The sequence below is a fragment of the Lytechinus variegatus genome, chromosome 10, assembly GCF_018143015.1.
Source record: "Lytechinus variegatus isolate NC3 chromosome 10, Lvar_3.0, whole genome shotgun sequence".
Lineage (NCBI taxonomy): Eukaryota > Metazoa > Echinodermata > Echinoidea > Temnopleuroida > Toxopneustidae > Lytechinus > Lytechinus variegatus.
In genome coordinates this window covers 16,148,757-16,175,064 of record NC_054749.1, presented here as the reverse complement: position 1 = coordinate 16,175,064, position 26,308 = coordinate 16,148,757, and the positions used below count along the sequence as shown (strand labels likewise).

At 36.6% G+C, this 26,308-nt stretch overlaps 2 protein-coding genes across 2 annotated transcripts in view; both read left to right on the top strand.

The window, feature by feature from the left end:
• LOC121422634 overlaps positions 1 to 5,455 on the top strand; it is a 78,514-nt gene extending 73,059 nt beyond the window's left edge. Inside the window, exons 28-30 of the mRNA XM_041617796.1 lie at positions 360 to 499; positions 4,366 to 4,473; positions 5,433 to 5,455. Of these exons, the coding sequence (XP_041473730.1) occupies positions 360 to 499; positions 4,366 to 4,473; positions 5,433 to 5,455 (271 nt within the window). The remainder of the gene's footprint in view (positions 1 to 359; positions 500 to 4,365; positions 4,474 to 5,432) is intronic.
• Positions 5,456 to 10,996: 5,541 nt separating this feature from the next.
• LOC121422473 overlaps positions 10,997 to 26,308 on the top strand; it is a 181,350-nt gene continuing 166,038 nt past the window's right edge. Inside the window, exons 1-9 of the mRNA XM_041617541.1 lie at positions 10,997 to 11,348; positions 11,634 to 11,738; positions 11,987 to 12,367; positions 14,724 to 14,819; positions 15,590 to 15,931; positions 18,092 to 18,190; positions 18,663 to 19,019; positions 19,236 to 19,334; positions 22,461 to 22,820. Of these exons, the coding sequence (XP_041473475.1) occupies positions 11,234 to 11,348; positions 11,634 to 11,738; positions 11,987 to 12,367; positions 14,724 to 14,819; positions 15,590 to 15,931; positions 18,092 to 18,190; positions 18,663 to 19,019; positions 19,236 to 19,334; positions 22,461 to 22,820 (1,954 nt within the window). The 5' untranslated portion in view covers positions 10,997 to 11,233. The remainder of the gene's footprint in view (positions 11,349 to 11,633; positions 11,739 to 11,986; positions 12,368 to 14,723; positions 14,820 to 15,589; positions 15,932 to 18,091; positions 18,191 to 18,662; positions 19,020 to 19,235; positions 19,335 to 22,460; positions 22,821 to 26,308) is intronic.

The window sequence follows — 26,308 nt, the reverse complement described above, 5'->3', positions numbered from 1 at the left end:
GATATTTATTTAGTATTTTAATGCTCTAGTAATTTGTTAGGGTTATTTTTATAGGTCACTATATATATGTCATTGCCAATGAGACAAACTATATATTGCCAATCCTGAGCTTTTTTTTTCTTTAAACAATTTTAATTAGTTTCCATTCATGACAAACCACAGATTAACAGGTTAAAGCATATGGATTCTGGGATTCCGTAAGCAAAACTTGGTGGATGCTTAAAATGCCATATTGATATGAAATGAAACATCGCTTTGATATTCAAGCTCTGATATGGTGGCCAGCATCAACAAAAATTGAATCTAATACCATTCTTTAATATTCCACATCTTTGTTTTATATTAACACATTTTAATAGTTGGGCATATGCTGAAGTCAACCTGTTTGGCCTCCCATCTGGAACTGCTATTCTTGAAGGGATCTCTGATGACTATTATGACTACTATAGCTACAAATTCATTGCTATAGATGATATAGGAATTGTGTCTTGTAGCACTGGTAAGAATATAATTAATTTGCAATGTTTTATTACAGATATGATATAAAATATCTACAGCATCTGCAATGCATCTTTGATATAATTAACTCTTCTGGGAAGGATATAACATTTTTTTGCATTTTCATTTTCTTTCCATCAATGAATTCCACAGAATTTCCACATGTGTGATGTTTTAACTGTTAATTGGTCACTGTTTTTTTTTAAGCCAGCTTGTGATCAATTTTTCTCAGAAGACCTTTTCCATTTTTGTGTCACCTCAACAAAGTTCGGCAGAGACCTAGTAATCACTTTTCTTAATAACTAAAAATTGTTTTGTCTGATTTCATGCTTTAATTAGGAGTGCTTGTAGTAACAACAATTTCACTATTTTTTTTGGGGGGGGTATCCAGGCAAAAGGTCACATCATTATGTAGCCCAAAATATCTAAAAATAATTTATAGTGATAACTCAAGGACTTTTGGGTGATTGAACTTCACACTTAGCTTGTATATACATATAGGGGTAACAAGAATCTCATTAAATTTTGGAGTTGTTAGCTCAAAGCTTAAAAGCATACAAAAGTCATTATATACCCCAAAATTTCTTGTTTTTGTCTCACCTGCATAGCAGAGTGAAACTACAGGCGCCGCTTTTCCGGCAGGGGGCGTCAACATCAAATCTTAACCTAAGGTTAAGTTTTTGAAATGACAGCATAACTTAGAAAGTATATGGACCTAGTTCATGAAACTTGGCCATAAGGTTAATCAAGTATCACTGAACATCCTGCATAAGTTTCAGGTCACATGACCAAGGTCAAAGGTCATTTAGGGTCAATGAACTTTGGCCGAATTGGGGGTATTTGTTGAATTACCATCATAACTTTGAAAGTATGTTAGTCTAGTTCATAAAACTTGGACATAAGAGTAATTAAGTATCACGGAACATCCTGTGGGCATTTAAGGTCACATGACCAAGGTCAAAGGTCACTTAGGGTCAATGAACTTTGGCCAAATTGGGGGTATTTGTTGAATTACCATCATAACTTTGAAAGTATGTTGGTCTAGTTCATAAAACTTGGACATAAGAGTAACCAAGTATCACTGAACATCTTGTGCGAGTTGTAGTAGTTTTCAAAGTCAGCACTGCTGCTATGTTGAATCGCGTGATGCAGGTGAGACGGCCAGAGGCATTCCACTTGATTCCACATTTCAAAAACTTAACCTTAGGTTAAGATTTTGATGTTGATTCCCCCAACATGGTCTAAGTTCATTGACCCTAAATGACCTTTGACCTTGATCATGTGACATGAAACCCAGGCAGGATGTTTACTAATACTTGATTGTGCGAGTTATAGTAGTTTTCAAAGTCAGCACTGCTGCTATATTGAATCACGTGATGCAGGTGAGACTGGCAGAGGCATTCCACTTGTTATGATAATTTTTTTTTTGAGAATTCAACTTCAAACTTGGCTTACGTATGCATATTTTGGGATGACAATAATTGGTGTGTATTGATGGACATAAAGTCAAAGGTCGCAATATTATATCTCTGAAAATATCTTTTTCGATAAAATCAAAGAGTCATTCAAAGCATCAGTTTGAGTCTTAGCTCATGTATGCGTATGGGATTGCACATGATCTGAGTAGATGTTGGACTCACAAGTTAAAATTCAACAGTCACAGAGGTCAATATTTGAACATTTTATAAGTAGTTGTATAGTAGCCTATATTTTTGTTCCTGGCAATGACGGAGGCATAAATCTCAACTGCATGCAGTTAATTCCCCACGTTGTTCGACTTTGGAATATATTCCACCTTTGCGGAACAGATTTCCATGTGGTCATTGCCCAGGGAGCGAATTATTTTACCCACTGCAGTTTTTCAAATTGATCTTCATTTCGGCTTTATTCAATAATGCTCATCAAAAAATCCAAAGTCTAACAATGTGAGTTTACAATAAAAAACACATTACAGAGAAAATAGATAAATACATAACATGCAGTGACCATTAACCCTATCCAGGCCATATCTCAACAATTCGCGCAATATTTTCGGTGCCAAATTTTTTTACCATGCCGCTGGCTGACTTTTTACTTTCAAGTCTTGCGCAACATTTGAGACCTTTGAACTTTTGAAATTTTATGGATCTAGTTCAGGAAACGTGGACATAAGAGCAACCATGTATCCTGAAACATCCTGTGCAAGTTTCAGGTCACATGACCAAGGTCAAAGGTCATTTAAAGGTCAGTGAACTTTAGCTGTGTTGGGAATATATGTATGTGTTGAATTGGCATCATAACTTAGAAAGTTTATGCATATAGCGCATGAAACATCGACATAAGGGTAATCAAGAATGAATGATTGCTTTGCACATGTCTTAGGTCATGTGATCATGGTCTAAGGTAATTTTGGGTCAATGGACATTATATTTTATTATCGTATTAGTGTTTTCTTCTATGAATAATTATTCATTAGCTGTTTTCAAAGGCAGCACTGCTGCTTTATCGAATTGCATAATGCAGGCGAGACTGCCAGAGGCGTTCCACTTGTTTAAAGATAAAGTCCATGTGCATGCGTACTCTTTTTGCAAAAACGCAAGTCATGAATATTTATATTGGGGTCCGGAACTGCAGTGGGAAAAATAATTTTGCGCCGGGGGGGTCCACTTCCACTGACGAGTGGATCAAGGCGCGACCATTGGGTTTCGAAAAGCACCCTACTAAAGTATTTTTCATATTTCAAAAACAAGTATTGGTGTGTGAAACCCTTAATAAGTATTGGAAACAAAACAGTCCCCTTCACAACGATTCCCTGAATTGACCCCCTAAAGAAGTGCAGCATTATTTTAATTATGTCGTGGATGGCAGCTTTACCTTTACATTGGGTGTATATACTGTAGTACTGCCTTACCTCCCACACCTCGCTCAAATCGGACCCTAAACACATAGTGTTGGGGCAAAAAGAACATCCCTTATAAAAGCATTTTAGCCTTTTTTATACCGTTGCAAATTTGACTATGATCACTTAGCTTTCCTAGCAAAACGAGGCCCCTGCAGGTCGGGGAGTAGAATAGACCCGCTGTATTCCCTGCATGTCGTAAGAGGCGACTAAAAGGGACAGTCTGTTTGCCGTGGACTGCGACCCGTGTCGGTGGAGAAGGGGATCCTGGTGATTGAGTGAATGGTGAGACTGCGGTCCTCCTGAAGCAACACATCACTTTGGCCCTGGATTCACCTAGTCGGGAGGTTATATAGGCCTGGATATAATCAATCGGCTGGTGGTGCTTAGCCCTAAAATGCAAGCAGTATTGATATTTCATCGACTTGAGCCAATATACGTTTGCCTGCTATAATGTTAAATTATGGCAGTAAATTGTTATTTTGTAACCAACTTTGCATTTTAGAAGGCAGCTGCTTGTCAGGCCAATCTGGGTACATTTGTCCTCGGAGTATAACACTTTTTGTATCCCTGGCGTCGGCAGGATGAATGGTTCCTAAGCCATACGACGTCCCCTCGTTGGGCTCGGTGGTGGGTGGGGAGCAATGGTGTCGAAAATAAAAAAAAATCAATTATGGCTAAACACAAACAAATCAAAAGAACAAGAAATGACTTATCAAGCGACTCGGAAGATGACCGTGAGTCTTTTCCGAGATTTCTGATAATTCAGGCTACCGACCCAAACAAGCCTCTCAGATTGTCGCCTTTCGCGATCAACAAGGGCATTGAGGGGTTGGCTGGGTCTGTACATAACGTGTCTCGCTTAAGATCGGGAGACATCCTGGTAGAAGTAGACAGAGCAGTACAATCGAAAAACTTACTGAAGGTGAAATTGTTTGTAAATATCCCCGTCAAGGTTTTTCCTCATAGATCCCTCAATTCGAGCAAAGGAGTTATCCGTTGCTCCGAGTTGAGAGATTGTGAAACTGAGGAGATCCTTGATGAGCTCTCTGACCAGGGTGTCACGGAAGTCTTCCGTGTTTCTTCCTTTAATAACGGTGAGAGGAAGAGGACGAACACACTGTTTCTTACTTTTAATGCACCAAGTATTCCATCATACGTGAAGGTGGGTTATCTCAGAGTAAAGGTTGACCCTTACATCCCTAATCCAATTCGGTGTTTTAAATGTCACAAGTTTGGACATTTTCAGAGCGTTTGTACCAAACAGGAGTGCTGCAGTAAGTGCGGCCAAGAAGGTCATGTGGCATCAGATTGCAAGAACTTGGTCAAGTGCATTAATTGCGGAGGGAATCACTCCTCTGACTCCAGAAATTGCCCGAAATGGTTAGAGGAAAAAAAAATACAGGAAATAAAGACCTTGCAACATGTATCCTATCCTGAAGCACGAAAGCGCTTTCAGTCCCAACAACCGCAAAACTCTTCGTACGCCGATAAGGCAAGTGTGTCCCCTGTAGCAGCAAAGCAGAAAGTTCGAGGGAAAACACTTACTGATGCTTGCTGCCAGACAACTCTAACTTGGATGAAGGGAGATTCCCCAAGTAGTACAAGCAAACACATATCTACTAGCACAGGAGAAATAAAAACTCAGAAAAAGCCTGAAGAAAACAAAAAAGATCCAAGAAAGGTAGAAACTCCTCGTCGGAGCAGAAGTTTGACCAGAGACCCTGTAGGGACAAAAAAGGCTTCTGACAGTTTGACCGATAAAATCAAACAAATAAAAAAGCCAGCAGAGAAAGTAAAATCTAACCTATCAGAATATACAAGTCAGAATAAATACAGTAGTCTAACAATTGAAGGGGTGGAGGAGATGGATGTGATCCCCCCTTCCAATCCCCCTCCATCCAAACTACAAATTGTAAAAAAAAAGGATAAAACATAAATGCATCCTAATAAAGACATAGCTGTTGTTCAATGGAACTGCCGCGGTCTTAAACCAAATTATGAAGAAATTAAGCGTTTGATGCATGATTTTAATCCTCTTGTTTTCTGTTTACAGGAGACATTCTTGGGCCCAACTGATAATATTACTTTTCGTTATTACAATATTTTCAACAAGTGTAGTAGTTCATTGGTAGATGGTAGATCCATTGGAGGTTCAACTATCTTAATTAAAAAGGGAACCCCACATGAAATAATTAAAATTCAAAGTAACCTTCAAGTCATTGCGGCCAAGGTGACACTTCACTGCACCTTTACCATATGTTCAATATACATTCCACCTAGATTTGAACTTACTCAAGGAGAATTAGATAGACTGGTGGATCAACTTCCAGAACCTTTTCTGTTAGTTGGTGATTTAAATGCCCACAGCCCCCTTTGGGGATGTCAAAATTTAGATAGGCTAGGTAAAATTGTAGAACAAACGATAGATCATTTTGATCTATGTATTCTAAACAGCAATACAATGACTTATATTTATCCAGCCTCTGGGTCCAAGACAGCTATTGATTTATCAGTATGCTCACCCACTATTTTTATGGACTTTCAATGGAATGTTCATAATGATCAATGTGGCAGTGATCACTTTCCTATACTCATTGAAACGGTCAGGTGTTTACCGGAAGAAAGAACCCCAAAATGGCAACTCCTAAAAGCAAATTGGGTTGACTTTTCAAAGCAATGTTCAAACAGCATTAATCAAGAGAAGTTTAGGAATAAAGAAAATTCCCTTAATTCATTTTCTCATACATTAATTGATATAGCCACGAATACCATACCAAAATCAAATTCTTCACTTCGGAAGCATAATCCCTGGTTTAATACAGACTGCAAAGAAGCTGTTAAAAATCGCAAAAAAACGCTGAGAAAATTTCAAAAACATCCAAATAATGACAATCTCCAAAAATATCGTGAGGCAAGAGCCAAAGCCCGCAATATCATTAAAAAAGCTAAAAGAGAGTCTTGGAAAAGTTATATCTCAAAATTGAATATTCATACTCCCATTAACAAAGTATGGGAAATGGTTAAGAAAATAAGCGGAAAACATACAAGTAATCCTGTTCCTTTCTTATCGAAGGCGGATGGAACCAAATGTACCGAAAGATTAGACATAGTCAATTTATTAGCCCAAGAATTTGAACATAACTCCTCAACTAATCACTATTCCCCTGTGTTCCAAGCTTACAAAGGTCAAGCTGAAAAGGGGGAACTTAATTTTGCTTCAAACAACACAGAAGACTATAACATTCCATTTAATATTACAGAACTAAAAGATTCCCTCAACAAGTCTCATGATACAGCAACTGGTCCGGATGATATCCACTACCAGTTTTTAAAACGTTTACCAGATGAATCTCTTCTTGTCGTTCTGGATATTTTCAATAGTATTTGGAGGACAGGTGTTTTCCCAGATTCTTGGAGGGAGGCTACCATTATCCCCATTCCAAAACCTGGAAAGGATGCTTCTAAACCAACAAATTACCGACCCATTTCCTTGACTAGTTGTTTGTGCAAAACAATGGAGAGAATGATCAATACTAGATTGGTGTGGCTTCTAGAAAAGAAGGGACTTATTACCAGATTTCAAAGTGGTTTTCGTCAAAATCGAAGTACTGTTGACCAACTCATTCGCCTAGAGTCTTATATTCGTGATGGCATTATTCGGGGACACCATGTGGTGTCTATCTTTTTCGACTTGGAGAAGGCGTATGATACTACTTGGAAGTATGGCATTATGAGAGATCTTTATAATGTTGGGTTGAGGGGCAAATTGCCCATTTTTATCAGAAATTTCCTGTCCAACCGAGTTTTTAGGGTTCGCCTCGGATCCAGCTTATCAGAACTACATAATCAAGAAATGGGTGTACCTCAAGGGAGCATTCTCTCTGTTACCTTATTCTTGTTGAAGATAAACAGCATCGTAGATGTTGTTACGCCGCGGTTTGATAGATCTCTATTTGTCGATGACTTTTGCTTATCTTGTTCGTCGGAAAATATGGACACTATAGAAACAACTCTACAAAATTGTCTACATAGAATCGAAAAATGGGCAGATGAAAACGGTTTTCGTTTTTCAAAAACTAAGACTGTATGCGTACATTTCTGTAATAAGCGATCTTTACACCCTGATCCTGAACTTAAAATAAATGGTTCTATCATACCCGTATCCCAGCAAGCTAAATATCTTGGACTGATATTTGATAACAGACTTAATTTCAAAGCTCATATTGATTATCTAAGGGAAAGGTGCATTAAATCGTTAAACCTTTTAAAGGTCGTCTCCAGAATGGATTGGGGTGCAGATCGCATTGTTCTACTGCGCCTCTATAGATCTTTGATCAGATCGAAACTTGACTATGGCAGTGCAGTATATAGCTCCGCAAGAAAATCCTATCTCGAAAAATTAAAACCAATACAGAATCAAGGCCTTCGAATCTGTCTTGGGGCTTTCCGTACTTCTCCCATGGAAAGCCTTTATGTGGAGGCTAATGAACCACCTCTGCATTTACGATACGAGAAGCTTTCTCTTAGCTATGCGATGAAATTAAAAAATAACACATCAAATCCAACATATGATATTACTTTCAGACCGCGACATGTTGGTTTTTATAACCTTAAACCATCTTCAATAAAATCTTTTGGACTTCGTATTCAAGGAGCTCTAATACACATACTAAATAACACTAGTATTTCTCCTTTTCTTGTACCTAAAATACCACCTTGGATGATTTTTGAGCCAGTAATTGACCTTACATTAAAAACTTTCAAAAAGGGCTTCACTAGTGACCTTGTCTATTTAGATAAATTCGGTGAGATCAGGCATAAATACAGAAACTTCCAGGCTATCTATACCGATGGGTCAAAAGATGAGAATAAAGTTGGATCAGCCTGTATTAGCAACAATGTACAGGACCAGGTTAGATTACCGGACAGTGCGTCTATATACACTGCAGAATTGTTGGCCTTGAAAATGGCCTTACACATTGTTGAAAACACAAATAAAAGACACTTTGTAATTTTTACAGATTCCTTATCTAGTTTAATGGCTTTGCAGTGCAGAAACCTTAAACATCCCTTTGTTGTACAGTTGCTAGAATCTCTCTATAAACTTGATGTACTATGCAAAAAGGTGGTTTTCGCATGGATACCGAGCCATACAGGTATCAAAGGAAATGAAAAAGCTGACAAGTTAGCTAAAGAAGCTCTCAAATTAGAGGTAACTAAAATACAGATCCCATATACAGATCTAAAGTCGAAAATTAATATTTACATTAGAAGAAAATGGCAAACGTCATGGGATTTAAACCCTGTCAATAAACTATACCAGCACCAATCAGTAATCAAACCACATAATACAATCCCCTTAACTAAACGACGTGATGATATTGTTTTGACCAGGGTTAGAATCGGTCATTCTCATTTGACGCACTCTTATTTGCTCGCAGCGGAGGAACTGCCCCGTTGTGTATCGTGTGATTGTGTTTTATCAGTTAAGCATATCCTTATTGAATGTGTTGAATTTAGCCACATACGTACTAATTTTTATGACGTACCGGATTTAAAAACGTTATTTTGTGACGTTTCACACTCAAGAATTGTGGATTTCCTTAAAGAAATAAATCTTTTTCTCAGATTTAAAAAAAATAACATTAAAGATTATCAAAGCAATTATGACATTTATTAAGACATTAAAAATTAACTATAGTCTTTCGGAGGAGACTTAAAGCTGTCGGTCCCGTGTGATGGAGAGCAACCCCACTTGCACGTTAAAGAAACTGCTTTCCTATTCGAAAAGAGTAGGGAATTTTTTCCCGGGAAAGTAGCCACCCAACTAACTCAGTATACGCATTAAAGTAATATCTAGCTTGACACTTATATGACACATTGTGTTGGTAGTGTCGTTAAACCCTAATCAATCAATCAATCCTAGCAAAACGAATATCCCTCTTTCAGTATTTTAGTATTTTTGACACCCTTATTACATAACATGCCCAATCTTGAAAAAGAGATCCTTCTTTTCTTTCTTTTCTTCCTTTCTTTGGTCATGCCTGTATCTACTCATCATTGGTATATCACATCATCATTGCCCACCCCCCCCCCCTCCCCCGACCATTGTTTGGAATGGTCTTTTTTTTAGAATAATTCTATGTAGTTTGGGATTCGCTCTTTCATCTTCTGGGCAATTTAAATGGTAATATTCTGTAATCTCTGAAGTTTAGGCTTAATTCAGATTGCCCCAAACATTTTTTTTTCTTTTGTTTTAGCTTATCTGGCCTGAAGGGCCAGATGAGCTTCTGTTGTGGGGTGGCGTCCACTGTCCTCCGTCCACAATTTGAAAATTCTTCTTCTTCATCATTTCAAGTCCAATTTCAATTTTATTTGCTTTATATGATAGCACTAGGTGGGGGATTCAAAACTTCTACATAGAGTTGTGAAACTCATTATTTGTGCTAATTTATGCACATTTTTCATAATTCACAAAATGCTTCTCCTTTATTTGTTGACTGATTTGATTTGTTTGCTTCCATCTGGTAGAGCTTTATGAGGTTCACAAAACTTCTACACAGAATGTTGACTCTAAAATCTTTGTGCTTATCTATGTTAAATTTATGCATATTTTAAAAAATTCACATAAAATGCTTTTTCTTTTTTATTTGTTTGCTGAATTTGATTTTTTTTCCTACCAACTGGTAGAGCTTTATGAGGTACCCCAAACCGAGACACAGAATTTTGAAATTTTGACTCAAAACATTTATATGCTAATTCATGTGAAATTTACGCATATTTTAAAAAATGCACATAAAATGCTTTTTCTTTTTTATTTGTATACCAATTTTGATTTTTTTTTTCTTCCATCTGGTAGAGCTTCATGAGGTTCCCCAAACTTACTGTAGACCGTGAATTTTGAAATTTTGACTAGAAAATTATTTATGCAAATTTTTTCATAATCACAAAAAATTCTTCTTTATTTGTTGACCAATTTTGATTTTTTTTCATCCATCTGGTAGAGCTACATGAGGGTCACCAAACATCCACTTAGAATCTTGAAATTTTGATTAGAAAATCATTTATGCTAATTAATGCAAAATTTATTCATAAATTGCAAAAATATGTTTTTTCTCCTTCATTTCTTGATCAATTTCAATTTTGTTTGCTTTATATGATAGCTCTAGGTAGGGATACAAAATTTCTACACAGAATTTTGAAACTCTTAATATGCTCATTTATGCATGTTTTTCAAAACTCACGAAAAATTCTTATTTATTTGTTGATTGATTTTTTTTTTTCCATCTGAGAGCTACACATGAGGTTCACCAAGGTTCTGCACAGAATTTAGAAATTTTGTCTAGAAAAATATTTATGTTAATTTATACAAAATTGATTTATAAATCACAAAAACATGCTTCTTCTCTGTCATTTCTTCACCAATTTCAATTCTGAATCCTCAATTTATGTCACTAATATAATTCACTACTACAGTATCAACAGGGCTCCACAACATTGACGTGCTATTTTTTTTTAAGAGTGCAATGGAATTATAGATATACGTTTTGGTGTAATTTTTGTTCAGGAAGAGAATTATGTAGGCTCATAGTTATGAATTTCTCAATGTCTTCTTTTAACAAAGATTCTACTCTAGTCATTGAACCAGACTCACCACCAAACAGCATAGTTATTCATGGAAACAAAGTACCTTATCTTGAAGTACGCACCTACCCTGGATATCACTTGAAGTTTGATGTGACCAATTCATCACAAGTTTTACCTCGGTTTACAGTCACCCCTGGCCTTGTTCCATATAGCAACGCATTCTATCCAATCAGTTTTGATCAACCAAACATCACATTTACTAACAACATGTCCTCCTTTGAACTTGGGACACAGTTTGCAGTCCTACATCCAAGCCACGGGAATTTCTTTGGAGATAATTATACTTTTGCTGTGGTTGAAATATCTGCTGTTCTTACAGGAGGTGAGTTATATATTTCATTATCAATTGAATAAAAATAAAATGAATATAGAAATATAACAATAACAATATTTAAGTGCTTTCATCAAGCATACCTACATTATGGTATGTTTAAGTACAGAGTATTAGATATACAAGTACTTATCATAATTTCATGTTTACTTATAATCACCAATAAACATTTTACAACCGTTGTAACTCTTCCAGTGTTACTACATGTACTCTCCCAGATTAACTCAAGTTTAACTACATGTATTTTAACTATTATTTATTTTCACTTTGTTTCAGATTCATTGATATGTTCACATTTCCCCCTGGTTGTCCCAAGTGACGAGCTGTGCGATGGCAAATATTTTTGTGCATCTTATGATGATGAAACTCACAGCACCTGTGGTAAGTTTCATGAAGTTATGTTATAATACGACTATGCTGAAGATTTTTCAGGTAATTTCTAAGGAGCTAGGCATTATGAATATTTGACAAATAATCGTTACCAATCGCAATTAAAAGGACAATTCCAAAGAAGGAGATTTAAACAACACTGAAATCCTCTTTTTTTAAGTACATATTTATTTTACAAAGCTTCTTTTATATATTTTACGATGCTCATTTCATAGATTTTACAATACTTTTTTTTATAGAACCCAGTCACGTTCAGTACCTGCAAGAGGAAGAGAACATAACAGTAACATCTCCAGCCTACCCAGAAAACTTTGAGGATTCATTGTTCTTCACATACGTCCTTCAGACCAATGCATCTGGCTTCCGAATTGTACTCCAGGACATATCTCTTGGGTATGGAGACATCCTTAGTTTTGGTCGTGGTGCTGATCCATTTTTCAACACACCACCAACGTTCAGCTTTGCTTACTATAACTACAGTGTTGATGGGAGTTACGTCATTGCATCCTCATCAATGTGGATAAGGCTGATTTCTTCAAGTGATGCGGACCCCTATGGTTACTATGATTACTTCACAGAAAGGGTGTTTGGTGTGCTCATTCAGAGCATTAATACATCTGGTAAGAGTCCAGACTTCACAGAAGTGGGGTTGATTATATCGATGATAGTATATTAAATCATTTCTGTCTCGTCCACCAGGGGTGAAGGCGAGACTAAGGGATCCCAATTTTGTCCGTCCGTCACAAACATTATGACAAATAACTCCGCAGCCAGTAGTTGCTTTAAAAAAAAATTGGTAGATGTATTTAGGGGACCTGCATGTAATGGTGCAGTAAGAGGTCACATGGTAAGATCAGAGGTCATTTTCAGGTCAACATTAAATTTTACATGCATGATTCTCTTACGACACATAACTCTGCAACCATAAGTCACTTTTAAACCAAACTTGGGTTGTAGATGTGCTGAGGGGACCTGCATGTCATGCTGCAGTCGGACGTCACATGGTAAGGTCAAAGGTCATTTTCAGGTCATTGTTATGACATAACTCTGCAACTGTAGGTCACTTTTCAACCAAATTTGGGTTTTAACTGTACTTAGGAGACCTGCATGTGTTCAGAGGTCACATGGTGAGGACAAAGGTCATTTTGAGGTCAACATTAAAGTGTACCTGAAAGACTCTTATGACAAATGTTATTCCATCTCAGTTATTTTACAATGAACTTTTGATACAATTCTGTTGTGTGACCTCGCAAAATACAATATTTCTAGTTACCATCACAAGTAGGCGAGACACAACATTGCTTATGCCTTTTTTAGGTTCCAGATTTGTATTTAAAGGACAAGTCCACCCAAACAAAAACTTGATTTGAATAAAAAGAGAAAAATTCAACAAGCATAACACTGAAAATTTCATCAAAATCGGATGTAAAATAAGAAAGTTATGGCATTTTAAAGTTTTGCTTCATTTCACAAAACAGTTATATGAACATCTCGGTCGGTATGCAAATGAAGAAGTGATGATATCACTCACTATTTCTTTTGTATTTTATTATATGAAATATTTTTATTTTCTCGTCATTGTCATGTGAAATGAAGTTTCATTCCTCCCTGAACACGTGGAATTCCATTATTTTAACATTTGTGCTTCAGGCAAGGAGATCCTAATCGTCAAATTCGTAAAAAATGAAATATTGAATAATTCAAACAATAAAAAACAAAAGAAATAGTGAGTGACATCATCGACTCTCTCATTTGGATATAACTGACTCGTTCATATAACTATTTTGTTATGATTTTGATTTTGATGAAATTTTCATCATTGTGCTTGTCTGATTTTTCTCTATTGATTCAAATCAACATTTTTCTGAGGTGGACTTGACCTTTGATAAATCCTAATACGTCTACTTAGCTGAAAAAATAGAGTGTGAATGCACAGTGAATTGGGCTCTCTTGTAAATCAGTTTACATAACTGAAGGGGCTACCCTGGTAAAAGAAAGCTGAAATGAATAAATAAATAGGAAAACTTACTGTTATTACTTTTCAAGTAACAGTTTATTTGATAGATATGATTAACATTTTTATAAATCTTTAGAAATGGTTTTAAACTTGTGTGATATAAAGCTAGGCCAATTATGGATTTCAGGATTATCATTTTCATGTTCTGAAAATCTGTACCACAGTAAGATGTAAAGCAAGACTATAGGCGCGACTTTTCCGATGGCGACAGCGTCAGCGTCAAATCTTAACCTAAGGTTAAGTTTTTGAAATAACATCATAACTGAGATTGTATATGAACGTAGTTTATGAAACTTGGACATAAAGGTAATCAAGTATTACTGAAGATCCTGCCAGATTGTCAGGTCACATGACCAAGGTCAAAGGCAATTTAGGGTCCATGAACTTAGACCATGTTGAGGGAATCAATATTGAAATCTTAACCTACGGTTAAGTTTTTGAAATGTCATGATAACTTAGAAAGTATATGGCCCTAGTTCATGAAACTTGCACATAAGGGTAATGAAGTAACATTAAATATTGTGTTTCAGGTCGTGAACTTTGGCCATGTGTTGGGTAATTGTTGAATTTGCATCAAAATTTTGATAGTTGGATGTAGTTCATGAAACATAGAAATTTGGGTAATCAAGTATAAATGATTGTTTTGCTCACATCTTAGATCTCATGATCATAGTCAATTTTGGTCAATGGACAAATATTCTATTATAGTATGAATGTTTTCTTTTGTGAATAATTATTCAATAGCTGTTTTCAAAGTCAGCATTGCTGCTATGCAGGCAAGACTGCCAGAGGCATTCCATTTGTTTTTATATATTTGGTATTATTATTTGAAAGAGAACATATTAATGTTCAAGTTTCATTCCGATGTGAAGATTTCAAGCGATACGTATTCACCACAGAATTAGTGTGCTATTTTTCACTAATGATATATTGCTTTGTATCTTTGCTCATTTTTACAGACCTTTTTTTTTGTTCTGATGGCACATTTTTCAATTCTTCCGCTCGTTGTGATGGTGTTGTTCATTGTAGAGATGGAGCTGATGAACATGGGTGTGGTGAGTCATTTCCCCCTCCTCCTTAACCCGTTCACCACGAGAAAAAAGAAATCCCCATACACTCTGTACAGGGCCCACCCAGTTCCCATAAGCAATGGGTTAAGTTCAAAACAACTCGTGACACATTCCTGTACTGTCTCATGATATATAAATGCCATGCAATAATAATTGTCATGTGTATTAGTCGTGTACTGCTTTGTACAAATGTTTATAAGCACTGCATATCTGCCAATAATGTGATTCTCTGTTGAAGAAATTTCTAAGAAATTCAAGGTTCTGAATTTAAATGGGCTTCTTAAATTGGATTGGCAATAAACAGTAAGAAAAGTTTTATATGTTCCTCCTGCATAGTTGCATGATCATTTGAAATAAAATAAGATACAGAAATTCATAGGACAATGACCAGAAGCCTGAGATGCCATATTGAATTTTTGATATTTGTACTGTATGGTATTGTATTTATTTTCCATCAATTAAAAATAATAATGATAAATTTATTTACAATTACAAAGATATGATCATTTAAAAGGCAGAGGGATTGTCCTACTCAGCGTTGATAAAATATCAACGCTGTTTTACAGAGGGGTCCCTTACATAGATATACATGTACATGTAAAGATAATACAGAAAAAGAAAAACTTCGTTGACTTATGATAAAGACGTTGACAAAATGTGAAAAAGTAAGAGGAAACGTAATTACAATATATATTTTAAAAAATAAGAATGAGGGATCTGAACTGAAAATTACAATTTATTTGTTTAACTTTCAGAATACCTGATCAGTGTTGGAGAAACCTTCTACTTGTCATTCTATTCATACTATGGATACAATACTAACAGGTTATGGTTATTTAAAATCGATTCTCCAAGCAGTGCACCCAGCCTCGCCTTCTTTGTGTACATTCATGATGTTTATATACCATATGGTGGCATACTTCGCATTGGCTCTGGGCTTGTCCCCAGGAATGACACAGAAATCAACTTCTCTAGTGGTTATTATTATGTTGGGTCAAGAAGGCTCATCCAGTCATCAGAGATGCATGTAGAGCTCATGAGACCTTACTATTACTATTCTTATTTCTACATGGAGATTACACCCCGTTCAACAGAAGGTAGGTCCATCCTGTTATGTCAACATATTTTTTACAGACAGGTCATAAACTTTCCCTTGTAATCAATCTAAACTTCAAGTTCTCAAACTAGAAATGATTGCATTATGTTAGGCTACTAGTTTTACAGACAGGTCATGCAACTTAGGATTAAAAATAATCAAACTCCCTTTTGTATCTGTCATTTCTGTTGAGTGTTATTGTTCATATTTTCATAATCTATATAAATATAGATCTTTATGGCTCTCATATTTCTCAAGTTAAATGATTTTTGCTGTACCTTTGATTTCACCAGCATGCTTCCCATCGTAATCAAATGAATGGCATGGCAATCATATAGAAAAGATGATTTCGTGAGGTTGAAATATGTATTATAGTTGGTTTATCAATCAAGAAAAAAAGTAGTTCAAATTTTTAAGAGAGTAGTGATCTGTGATATCCTCACATTATCATAATTGATTATGTTACTTCACCATAACCAAGAGCAAACAGACTAAGCAGCTAAATAACTTGCTCAATAATAATACTTTTTGTAGGGCTCTTGTTACAGTACTTTTTCATTTTTATCTTGCCTGTATAGCAGAGCGAGACCATAGGCGCTGCTTTTCCGGCAGCACTGTCAACATTGAAAATTCACCAAAGTTTAGTTTTTGAATAGTCATCGCAACTTAGAAAGTATTTAGACCTAGTTCATGACCATGTTGGGGGAATCAATATCCAAATCTTAACCCTATATAGCCCTGGCTATTTTGAAATTGCATAGCCCAGGGGGCCTATTAGGCCCCCCCCCCCTCAGATCTCGGCCGTTTATCGACCGATTGTGACCAAATTTGGTGTGTGGGTGTCTCATTGCGTATTTTACAAGAATGTGATGTCAAATTTGTGATATTTATTATCATTTTTTATTTATCTAATTAATTATGCAAATATTCAAATTTTTTCAGTGAATTTTCGTTTTTTTGTAGTTTCCCCCCATTTTTTGAGAAAATGCAATGGAATCAAGCATGTTAGTAGCCAGTCATGTAATCTAAAAGACATCTCACTCAACTGTATTGAAATTGTTTAATTATTAGAGTATAATAGTAATTAATTATGCGCATATGCTAATTTTTCTCGAAATTCTGAATTTCACGTATTGATTATCATGTCTTGGCATAAATTTTTATTTTTCTAGTTGTGTACAAAAGAAAGGTGATATTTACTTTATATTTTGACATATCATCAAAAGTGAAAATACTTATGCAAATTAGAGATAAATGAATATTCATTAGCAGCCAGAAAGTTGAATGTTTCAAAGTAATTTATTAGATGTTGGATAATGTTCTTGTTTCCTTCCGTGTTTCCAAATTCTTATGAATTTCTTTGTTTTTAATTCATTATGTATTTCTTTGTTTTGAAATCTCTATTTTTTGTTTTTTTTTTCAAATCTAGAATAGTTCGTGATAGCCCAAAAGAAAGTTATGTGAGGAAAAACAGAAAAAAATTCATCTGACAACACTTCTTGTAAAACCCATGCATTGTACACAAAAAAGTCAATGGAAATTGCCATTTTCTGTGACATTGGTCACGAATATGTGCTATATCTCCACAAATTTTCGCAAACAGGGGGTCTCGAAATGTGCAGGAGATATGAAAGAAAAAAGTCATGAAATTTCAGCGAATTATTTTTATGCATTTAGAAATTATTGCGAAAAATGTTGAGGGGGGGCCTTTTAGAACCCCCCCCCCCCGGGCTATATAGGGTTAAGCAAGGTTAAGTTTTCAAAATGTCATCAAAAGATCATTGATCGATTTCATGAAAATTACAAATAAGAGCAATTTAGTATCCGTAAACATCCTGTGTGAGTTTCAGGTCACATGACCAAGGTCAAATGTCAGTCAGGGTCAATGAACTTTGATAATGCTGGGGGTATTTGTAGAATATTGTCGTAACTTTAAAAGTTTTAGATCTAGTTAATGTAACTTGGACATATAGAAACCATGTACCCTTACAAAGTCAGCACTGCTGCTATATTGAATCTCGTAATGCAAGCGAGACAGTCAGAGGCGTTCCACTTGTTGTTAGGTTTGGAATCATTTGGAAGTGAAACACTGAGTCATCCTAAGTTTATCAACTGATTCATGGTCCTCATTATTTACTTGTTCATATTTGTTTATGTTTAGGTCTCTTTATATGTAATGACGAATCCTACGCTGTCAACAAGTCTTCTTTGTGTGATGCCAACGTAGACTGTCCAGATTCTAGTGATGAAAACAGCTGTGGTAACTTCGCATTCATTTTCTTAGTTATGACAGCAATTATTGCATTATGTAATTAAAGTATGACATTGTATTGTTGAATTACTAAAATATGTATTCAACATTATTTGATGGAGAGGCTCCTTTTTTACAAATTCTTAATCTTAATATACTTCTAATCTATATCAAGATTGACACAAAAGTTTTTACATTCTGTTAATATCTGTAGAATTAATGCAAAAAAAAATTAATTGCCTTTTGTAAATTAAACTTCCCAGTTGATTACTTCATTTTCATTTTTTTTTTATCACAGCACATTTCATATTCCTGAAAAAAGGAACATCGATTTTAAAATTTATTTCTAGTAATTCTTATAGATTATTAGTATAAGTATTACTACTACTACTAATATCATTATCAAATGTCATTATTTTGTACTACTAGTAGTAGTATTATCTTTATTAACCTTCAACAAGCAAATTTTTTTCTCTTTCAGTCCACACCTTAAATCTTACAGACACAATAGAGTTTTACAGTCCTGGTTACCCTTATTACTATGGAAGTGACAAATATGCTTTGTGGCTCTTTAATACAAGTGGTACTGCCCCCGCCAACTCCATGGCAGTAGCATTCAACATCACCCTTAACATCGTGTATCTTTACTATGGTGATACCATACGGATAGGACCTGGTCTTGTACCCAGCAATGATTCTGCATTCTACCGTGGACGCCTCATAAACTATGTAACACAGCACATGTTAGCTGCATCAGAGATGTTCATTGAATTCACCTCAACACCATACTCCGAATATGGGACCTTCAAAATAGATATATCAGTGGTCTATCTTTCAGGTAGATATGAGTTTATTTAAAAACTTCATTTGCATGAATAAATGTTTTATCATTGATTCAATTGAAATTGCAAGTGAGAAACAAAAATACTTTGTTATATTTTCAAACCTCTGAAAATCTGATCATTATTTGGGGGGGGGGTTGAAATCTTTGAAATAAATATTGTGAATTTTTAAAGGTACCATTTCATAATCTTAATTTCCTTGTAAAACACAGATCCCTTCTCATGCAAGAAAGACCCCTGGTCAGTTGATGGATCTGCAAAATGTGACGTAATACCGGATTGTGAAGATGGTAGCGATGAAGAATCATGTGGTAAGTTTTTTGGTTTGATTTTGCTAAATGAATCAAATAAGAATTAATTGAAATCTAGTTCCCATAATATCTAGTAGGATATAAGCTAAGAATTTTTCATATCGCATTTTATTTTTTTGTTTTTTGGGGTTGGGTAGAATGAATAAATTGCTTAAGAAATGGAAGGTGCATTGCAGCTTCATTAGTGATTATTCAAGGTACATTATTGGGTACTGTATTTTGATCAGTGGAATCTTTGTCTTTTATTGTTTAAAGTGGGTCTTTTAGTTGTATTGGGGGGGGGTTAGTCATTGTGTGAGAACGGTAGGGTGTATGGAAAGTGGGTCTTTTAGTTGTATGTGGGGATGGATCATAGTGAAAAAAAAATGAGTGGGAAAGTGAGTTTTTCGGTTGTGTGGGTGGATCATTGTGGGAGAAGAGTAGGGGATTGTGGAAAGTGGGTCTTAGTTGTATGTGGGGATGAATAATTGTGGAAAAAGACGTGAAAAAGTGAATGGGAAAGTGTGCCTTTCGGTTGTGTGGGTGGATCATTGTGGGAGAATAGTGGAGTGTGGAAAGTAGGTCTTTCGGTTGTGTGGATGGATCATTGTGGGAGAAGAGTAGGGGAGTGTGGAAAGTGTGTCTTTCAGTTGTGTGGGTGGATCATTGTGGGAGAAGAGTAAGATAGCGTGGAAAGCGGGTCTTTCAGTTGTGTAGGTGGATCATTGTGGGAGAAGAGTAAGGTAGTGTGGAAAGTGGGTTTTCCAGTTGCGTGGGTGGATCATTGTGGGAGAAGAGTAAGGTAGCGTGGAAAGTGGGTTTTTCAGTTGTGTGGGTGGATCATTGTGGGAGAAGAGTAAGGTAGCGTGGAAAGTGGGTCTTTCAGTTTTGTGGGTGGATCATTGTGGGAGAAGAGTAGGGTAGTGAGAAAGTGGGCTTTTCAGTTGTGTGGGTGGATCATTGTGGGGGAAGAGTAAGGTAGCGTGGAAAGTGGGTTTTTCAGTTGAGTGGGTGGATCATTGTGAAAGAAAAGTGATAAAATGAATGGGAAAGTGTGGAAAGTGGGTCTTTTGGTTGTGTGGGTAGATCAATGTGGGAGAAGAGTAGGGGATTGTGGAAGTGGGTCTTTTAGCTGTATGTGGGGATGAATCATTGTGGAATAAGACATGTGAAAAGGTGAATGGGGAAGTGGGTCTTTCGGTTGTGTGGGTGGATCATTGTGGGAGGAGGGTAGAGGAGTGTGGAAAATGGGTCTTTCGGTTGTGTGGGTGGATCATCGTGGGAGGAGGGTAGAGGAGTGTGGAAAGTGGGTCTTTCGGTTGTGTGGGTGGATCATTGTGGGAGAAGAGTAGAGGAGTGTGGAAAGTGGGTCTTTTTTTGTGTGGGTGGATCATCTTGGGAGGAGGGTAGAGGAGTGTGGAAATTGGGTCTTTCGGTTGTGTGGGTGGATCATTGTGGGAGAAGAGTAGGGGAGTGTGGAAATGGGTCTTTCAGTTGTGTGGGTGGATCATTGTGGGAGAAGAGTAGGGGAGTGTGGAAAGTGGGTCTTTCAGTTGTATAATAATCATTTGGAAAATAAAAATATGGTGGGTGTGGGAAGTGTGTGTTTACATTGTGTGAGGATGAGTTTGAGTTTGAGTCTTTTAGTTGTGTGTGGAGGTGGATCATTGTCAGAGGAGAGTGGGGGAGTGTGGAAAGTTGCGGGATGGGTTGGTGTGAAAGAAGAGAAGGGGAGTGTGTATTTCTGTTGTGTGGAATGTAGTGTGTGGGATGGATCATTGTGAAAAAATGAGTGAGAAAGTGTGGGAGGTGGGTTTGTCCATTGCGTTGGGGTGGGTCAGTGTAGTAGAAGAGTAGGGGACTGTAAAAAGTGGGGTTTTTTTCAATGCAGTTCAGTATATTTATTTATTCATTTATTAGGGAAAATCACATGAGTAGTACATCGTAAAATGTGAAGATCAATCATCCTGGATGTAGATACTGGTTGATTTTAGCTTCAGTCTCTTAGTTGTCGGGGTGGATTATTGGAAGAGTAGAATAATGGAGTGTGGAAAGTGGGTCTTTTAGTTGTCGGGGGTGGATCATTGGAAGAGTAGAATAAGGGAGTGGAAAGTGGGTCTTTTAGTTGTCGGGGTGGATCATTGGAAGAGTAGAATAATGGAGTGTGGAAAGTGGGTCTTTTAGTTGTCGGGGGTGGATCATTGGAAGAGTAGAATAAGGGAGTGTGGAAAGTATGTCTTTTAGTTGTTGGGGTGGATCATTGGAAGAGTAGAATAAGGGAGTGGAAAGTGGGTCTTTTAGTTGTCGGGTGGATCATTGGAAGAGTAGAATAAGGGAGTGGAAAGTGGGTCTTTTAGTTGTAGTGGATCAATGACAGAGAAGAGTGTGGGAGTTTGGAGAGTTGAGTCTTTTTGTTATGTCAGGTGGGTCAGTTCAAGAGAAGAGTAGGAAAATGGAAAGTGTGGAAAGTGGGTCTTTTACTTGTATGTGGGGATGGATCATTGCAAGAGAAGATTGTGGAAAGCGGTTGTGTGAGGTGGTTCGGTGTGGTAAAAGATTAGGGGGTGTGAAAGGTGGGTCTTTTAGTTGTATGGGGTTGGTCAGTGTAATAGAAGAATCAGAGAGTTTGGATTGTTGTCTTTGATTTTTTGGGGTGGGTGGATTAATTTAAGTCTGACTATGAATTCAAAGCACGAATGGTAGATGCATTTAGAGCATAATTTATTGTATTAAAATGTGGGAGAACGTGTCCTGTGAACAGGATCTGACTATTATGATAATGGAATATATAATACATGCAAATAAAAATTAAGTGCAATTTCTGGGTAAAATTATATTTTCAAGACCCCTCTTAGGTTTGAATAATTGGTCAATTTTTATACGCCCGTTCACGACGGGACGTATTATGGTATCACGCTCGGTGTCCGTCCATTAACTTTTCCTTGTAAATGTGATAACTTCGGTTTGACTTAACTTAGGCTCATATTATTTAGTGTGTATAATACTAGCATAGATCCTAGGAAGCCTATTGATTTTGAGGACCAAAGGTCAAGATCACATTGACATGTTTTCATCCTACCCTTCCGAGGGAGGAACACAGAGGCAAATGCTGTTTCAATATTCTTTGGTTTGTATTATCCTATGCAGTTCATGTGATGAATAGTGGCCAGCATCTGGACGTTCTTTCACCAAATTACCCACATGAATACTCAACCAACACTATTATCTTATGGCGCTTTGAGGCAAATTCATCAGTAGAAGGCAACTACACTTTTGTTGTGAGGATCCATGAGTTATACCTTGACAGCTATGATACTTTGAGGATAGGACTTGGTGCTGATCCAAATGGAACTGCTGTTGCTAATTTCTATGGCTATGAACACCGGTATGATGATAGCATTACCATTGAAGGAGACCAGCTCTTTATTCAATTTACATCTGATGACTACAATGACTATTATGTTTCAGGATATTTTAAAATAGAGGTTGGACTCTATCGAGGAGAAGGTAAGTGAATTTATTTTTTTCATGAAATCACATTTGATGTTTTGAAGTTCAAGAGAAGGTGTAAAAAGACCATTAATTTATTTATTTCAGTAAATTCTTTGGTGCTCTGCAGAGTGGATTTGGTGCTTTACAAATCACATTCATTATTATAATTATTACTATTGTAATAATTAAATTCCAAGGATTTAAACTGATCCAGATTCGCTGTGAATAGTGACCAGCCAAATTTTGAATTTATTCTTAATCTTAAAGATTAACTTTTATATCTCAAAAGATTTAAAATCAAATCTGTTAGATTTATATTTAAATCATCAAGGTTCAGATCTAAATCTAATATTCGGTTGATCACTTTTCACAGCCGATCTGGATTTTTTTTTAAGCCTTGGAATTCAGAGTGTACGTAGAATTAAAAACATACAAATATAATAGATTTGAACATTAGTATACAAATACATGAAACATTAAGATATTCTATAATAGTATTATATAAAAGAAGGAAAAAGGTGTCCCAAATAGTCTCAAAGTCTTGAAAAGGGGATACCAAGAATAATACAAAAGAATATAGAAAAAAATTTAGAAAGGAAGAAATATATAGCAAAGTAAAGGAAGCATATTTTACAACCAAAGTTTGATTGCCATGACCAGCGGACATGTTATCAGTAGTATACAGTGTAATGAAGCACTAAACTGTGCATGAAATTTGAATTAGAATTTAATATATTACCAAATCTCACTGTCAGGTACAATTACCTGAAATAGTACATCATGTAATAAACGAAAATATTTGGTTAATTGGAGCTAACATAATAGCAAGATGCTAATCAAATTTAGCCACAAATGACATAGTTTAAACAATAATTTGAACTAAATCAAAGTATTATCAATATTATACATCAAAGTAAGTACTAGTATTAATTGTACTTATTACTGATACAGACAATTGCGATCATGTTTAGTGAACATATTTACACTTAATACAGAAAAATATCTTAATTACTCACAATGGTCTTAATACAGAAATTATTTGCTTTTAGGCAGTATATATAATTCCCAAATAATCATACAGGTATTCTTCCAGTAGCATAAGTTTTTACAAAATGCTATATTTAGATAAGATCCAATATTTGTTTGATAGATATATCTTACTACTTGCTTTGAACTTAGAATTATTAACTCTTCATGCGTTACGTTCGCATTATTGCACATCCGTAGGCGTGTTTCATTCGCATTTCTGCACAACCACACATTTTCTATAGACGTCCCCTGTCCCATTGTTTTTCAAACAATTGCATGCCCCGGAGTGTGCCTTGGCTTTATGTACCATGAATATTTACTATCAATAACTGGGATATACTCATTTGATTTGCTAGTTCATTACGATTAACTTGCACGCCGAATAAAAGTACACAATTTTTCCTGCGCGCGCAGCATCTCCCTTTGCACGCACTATCCCAAGATCATCACGCAAATAGGCGTCCATTTCCTCTTTTACCTTTGCCTGCCGCCGTGATCAGACGTAGCTAAGTACACTCCCACTTTGCCCTTTTTAAAGTGTCCGTTGTTGACATATTTATCTATATTTTTACTACCTATTTCAATCCTTTGCCCTTAGGCTTCTGATTGATTTCATTTTATGTACTCTGCGTGGAGCTTTCATGTTATTTATTCACGTTTTTCTTTAATTAAATTGTGTGAGGTCCGAACAGTCAGTTTCGTTTTCACACAGACGGGTTGCTCCGCTTCCTTATCCCATACCTCCGCGCTCTCCTGCGTGCAGCGGGTATTAATGCGACGCTTCACTTTCTTTTTTAATTCTTTTAATTCTTGACTTGCTCCTTTGCCTCTTCTTGAATTGAATTAATTTTATTTTCCTCTCCACAGCTTAGGCTATGCTGGACAGGTAGGAGCGTCGCCCTTTATTTGTTCTCAAACTTGTTTTCAACTTGTTGTTGTTCTTGTTTTGAGTTGATTGATTGTTCTCTTATGTTTCAATCAATCTTTTATTCTTAATTGATTAATTGATCAATTGTTATTCAACCTTTTGATTAATTGTTTAATTAATCGCCCTTCTTTTGTTCTCAAACTTGTTTTCAACTTGTTGTTGTTCTTGTTTTGAGTTGGTTGATTGTTCTCTTAGGTTCCAATCAATCTTTTATTCTTAATTGATTAATTGATCAATTGTTGATTAACCTTTTGGTTAATTGTTTAATTATTAATTAATTTTAATAATTATTTTGTATGAAATGAAATTTTTTTTTTGGTACCTTTTGTCTTATAAAAAAAAAAAAATTTCTCTTAAATTTTGAGAAGCCCTCCTGATTCTTGTTAGCATCTTTGTTTTCGCTAATAAGTTTCCGGCTTCCAGTTTAAAGGAAGTGAGTCCTTGCTACTACCTCTCAGATCAGCTTAGGGCGTCTTTTTGCCGCCTATTTCTTTTTTCGACCTTTGTCAAAAGAACAAAAAAAAAAATCCTTGTGTTTTTTTTTCTTAGCTGATCCTGCTCTTCGTCTTGGACTTAGACGTTTTCTGTTTTTAATTAATTAACGTCATGTCGAGCCCTGCCCGCTCGTGTTATTAATTCAAAAAAAAAAAAAAATCTTCTTAACTTTGTTCTCTTAACTCATGTTTAAGAAGGTGATCCTGTTATTTACCTGACTTATTAATTTTATTAATAATTTCTTGAAGGGATCTTGTTGTGTCACCACCCCTCCACCCCCTCTCTGTTTTCGCCCCTGCTTGTTCTTTTCAGGTTAAGAACTTACCAGGTAGATGAGCTCTTCGACTCATCTCTTGATGACTCCAACCTGCCGCTGGGAGAGAACCAGACATGGTATTGTCCCTGTGATCAGCGGCGGAGAGTATGAGGGCAAGAGAGACCCTTTGCGTTGGGCTCTTTATAGGGTGGAACCGTGGTTTGCGTCCACGTGCCCTGGAAAAGGAAGGGTGGAACCGTGGAGTTGCGTCCACGTGCCCAAGAGGGTGGAACTGCGTCCACGTGCCCGAGCGTTTCAGTGTGGAACCATGGCGCGGTGGCCACGTGCCTGAAAGGTGATAGCCAAGGCTCCCTCGACGGGACCTGAACCTATTTGGGGAGTGTTGTACTAGTATAGAAAACCTCACTCCTCCCGGGCTGCTTGACCCACCGGCTATCGGGTCCGACAAGTCCAGGTTAAGAGCGTGGGACTCTTTTCCTGGCACAGACTAGGCTCGATGCTTTGTCAGTCTCCGTCAGGGAGCATTAGCAAAGGGCTACCAGCCCCTAGTCGCTAGAGACACGTGAGCTTGACCCCGTCAATCTCACGATTAACTGATCAGGGTGGAACCGTGGAATTGCGTCCACGTGCCCTTTAAGGTGGAACCATGAAATTGCGTTCATGTGCCTGAACGGCTTTATCAGATTGGGTGACTTTTCTCATGCGAGATATCTCTTGTGCCCTTTTCTGCCCCCCCGACGGGGCCGCTCAAAAGAGGAAGAAGAAATTCTTGGT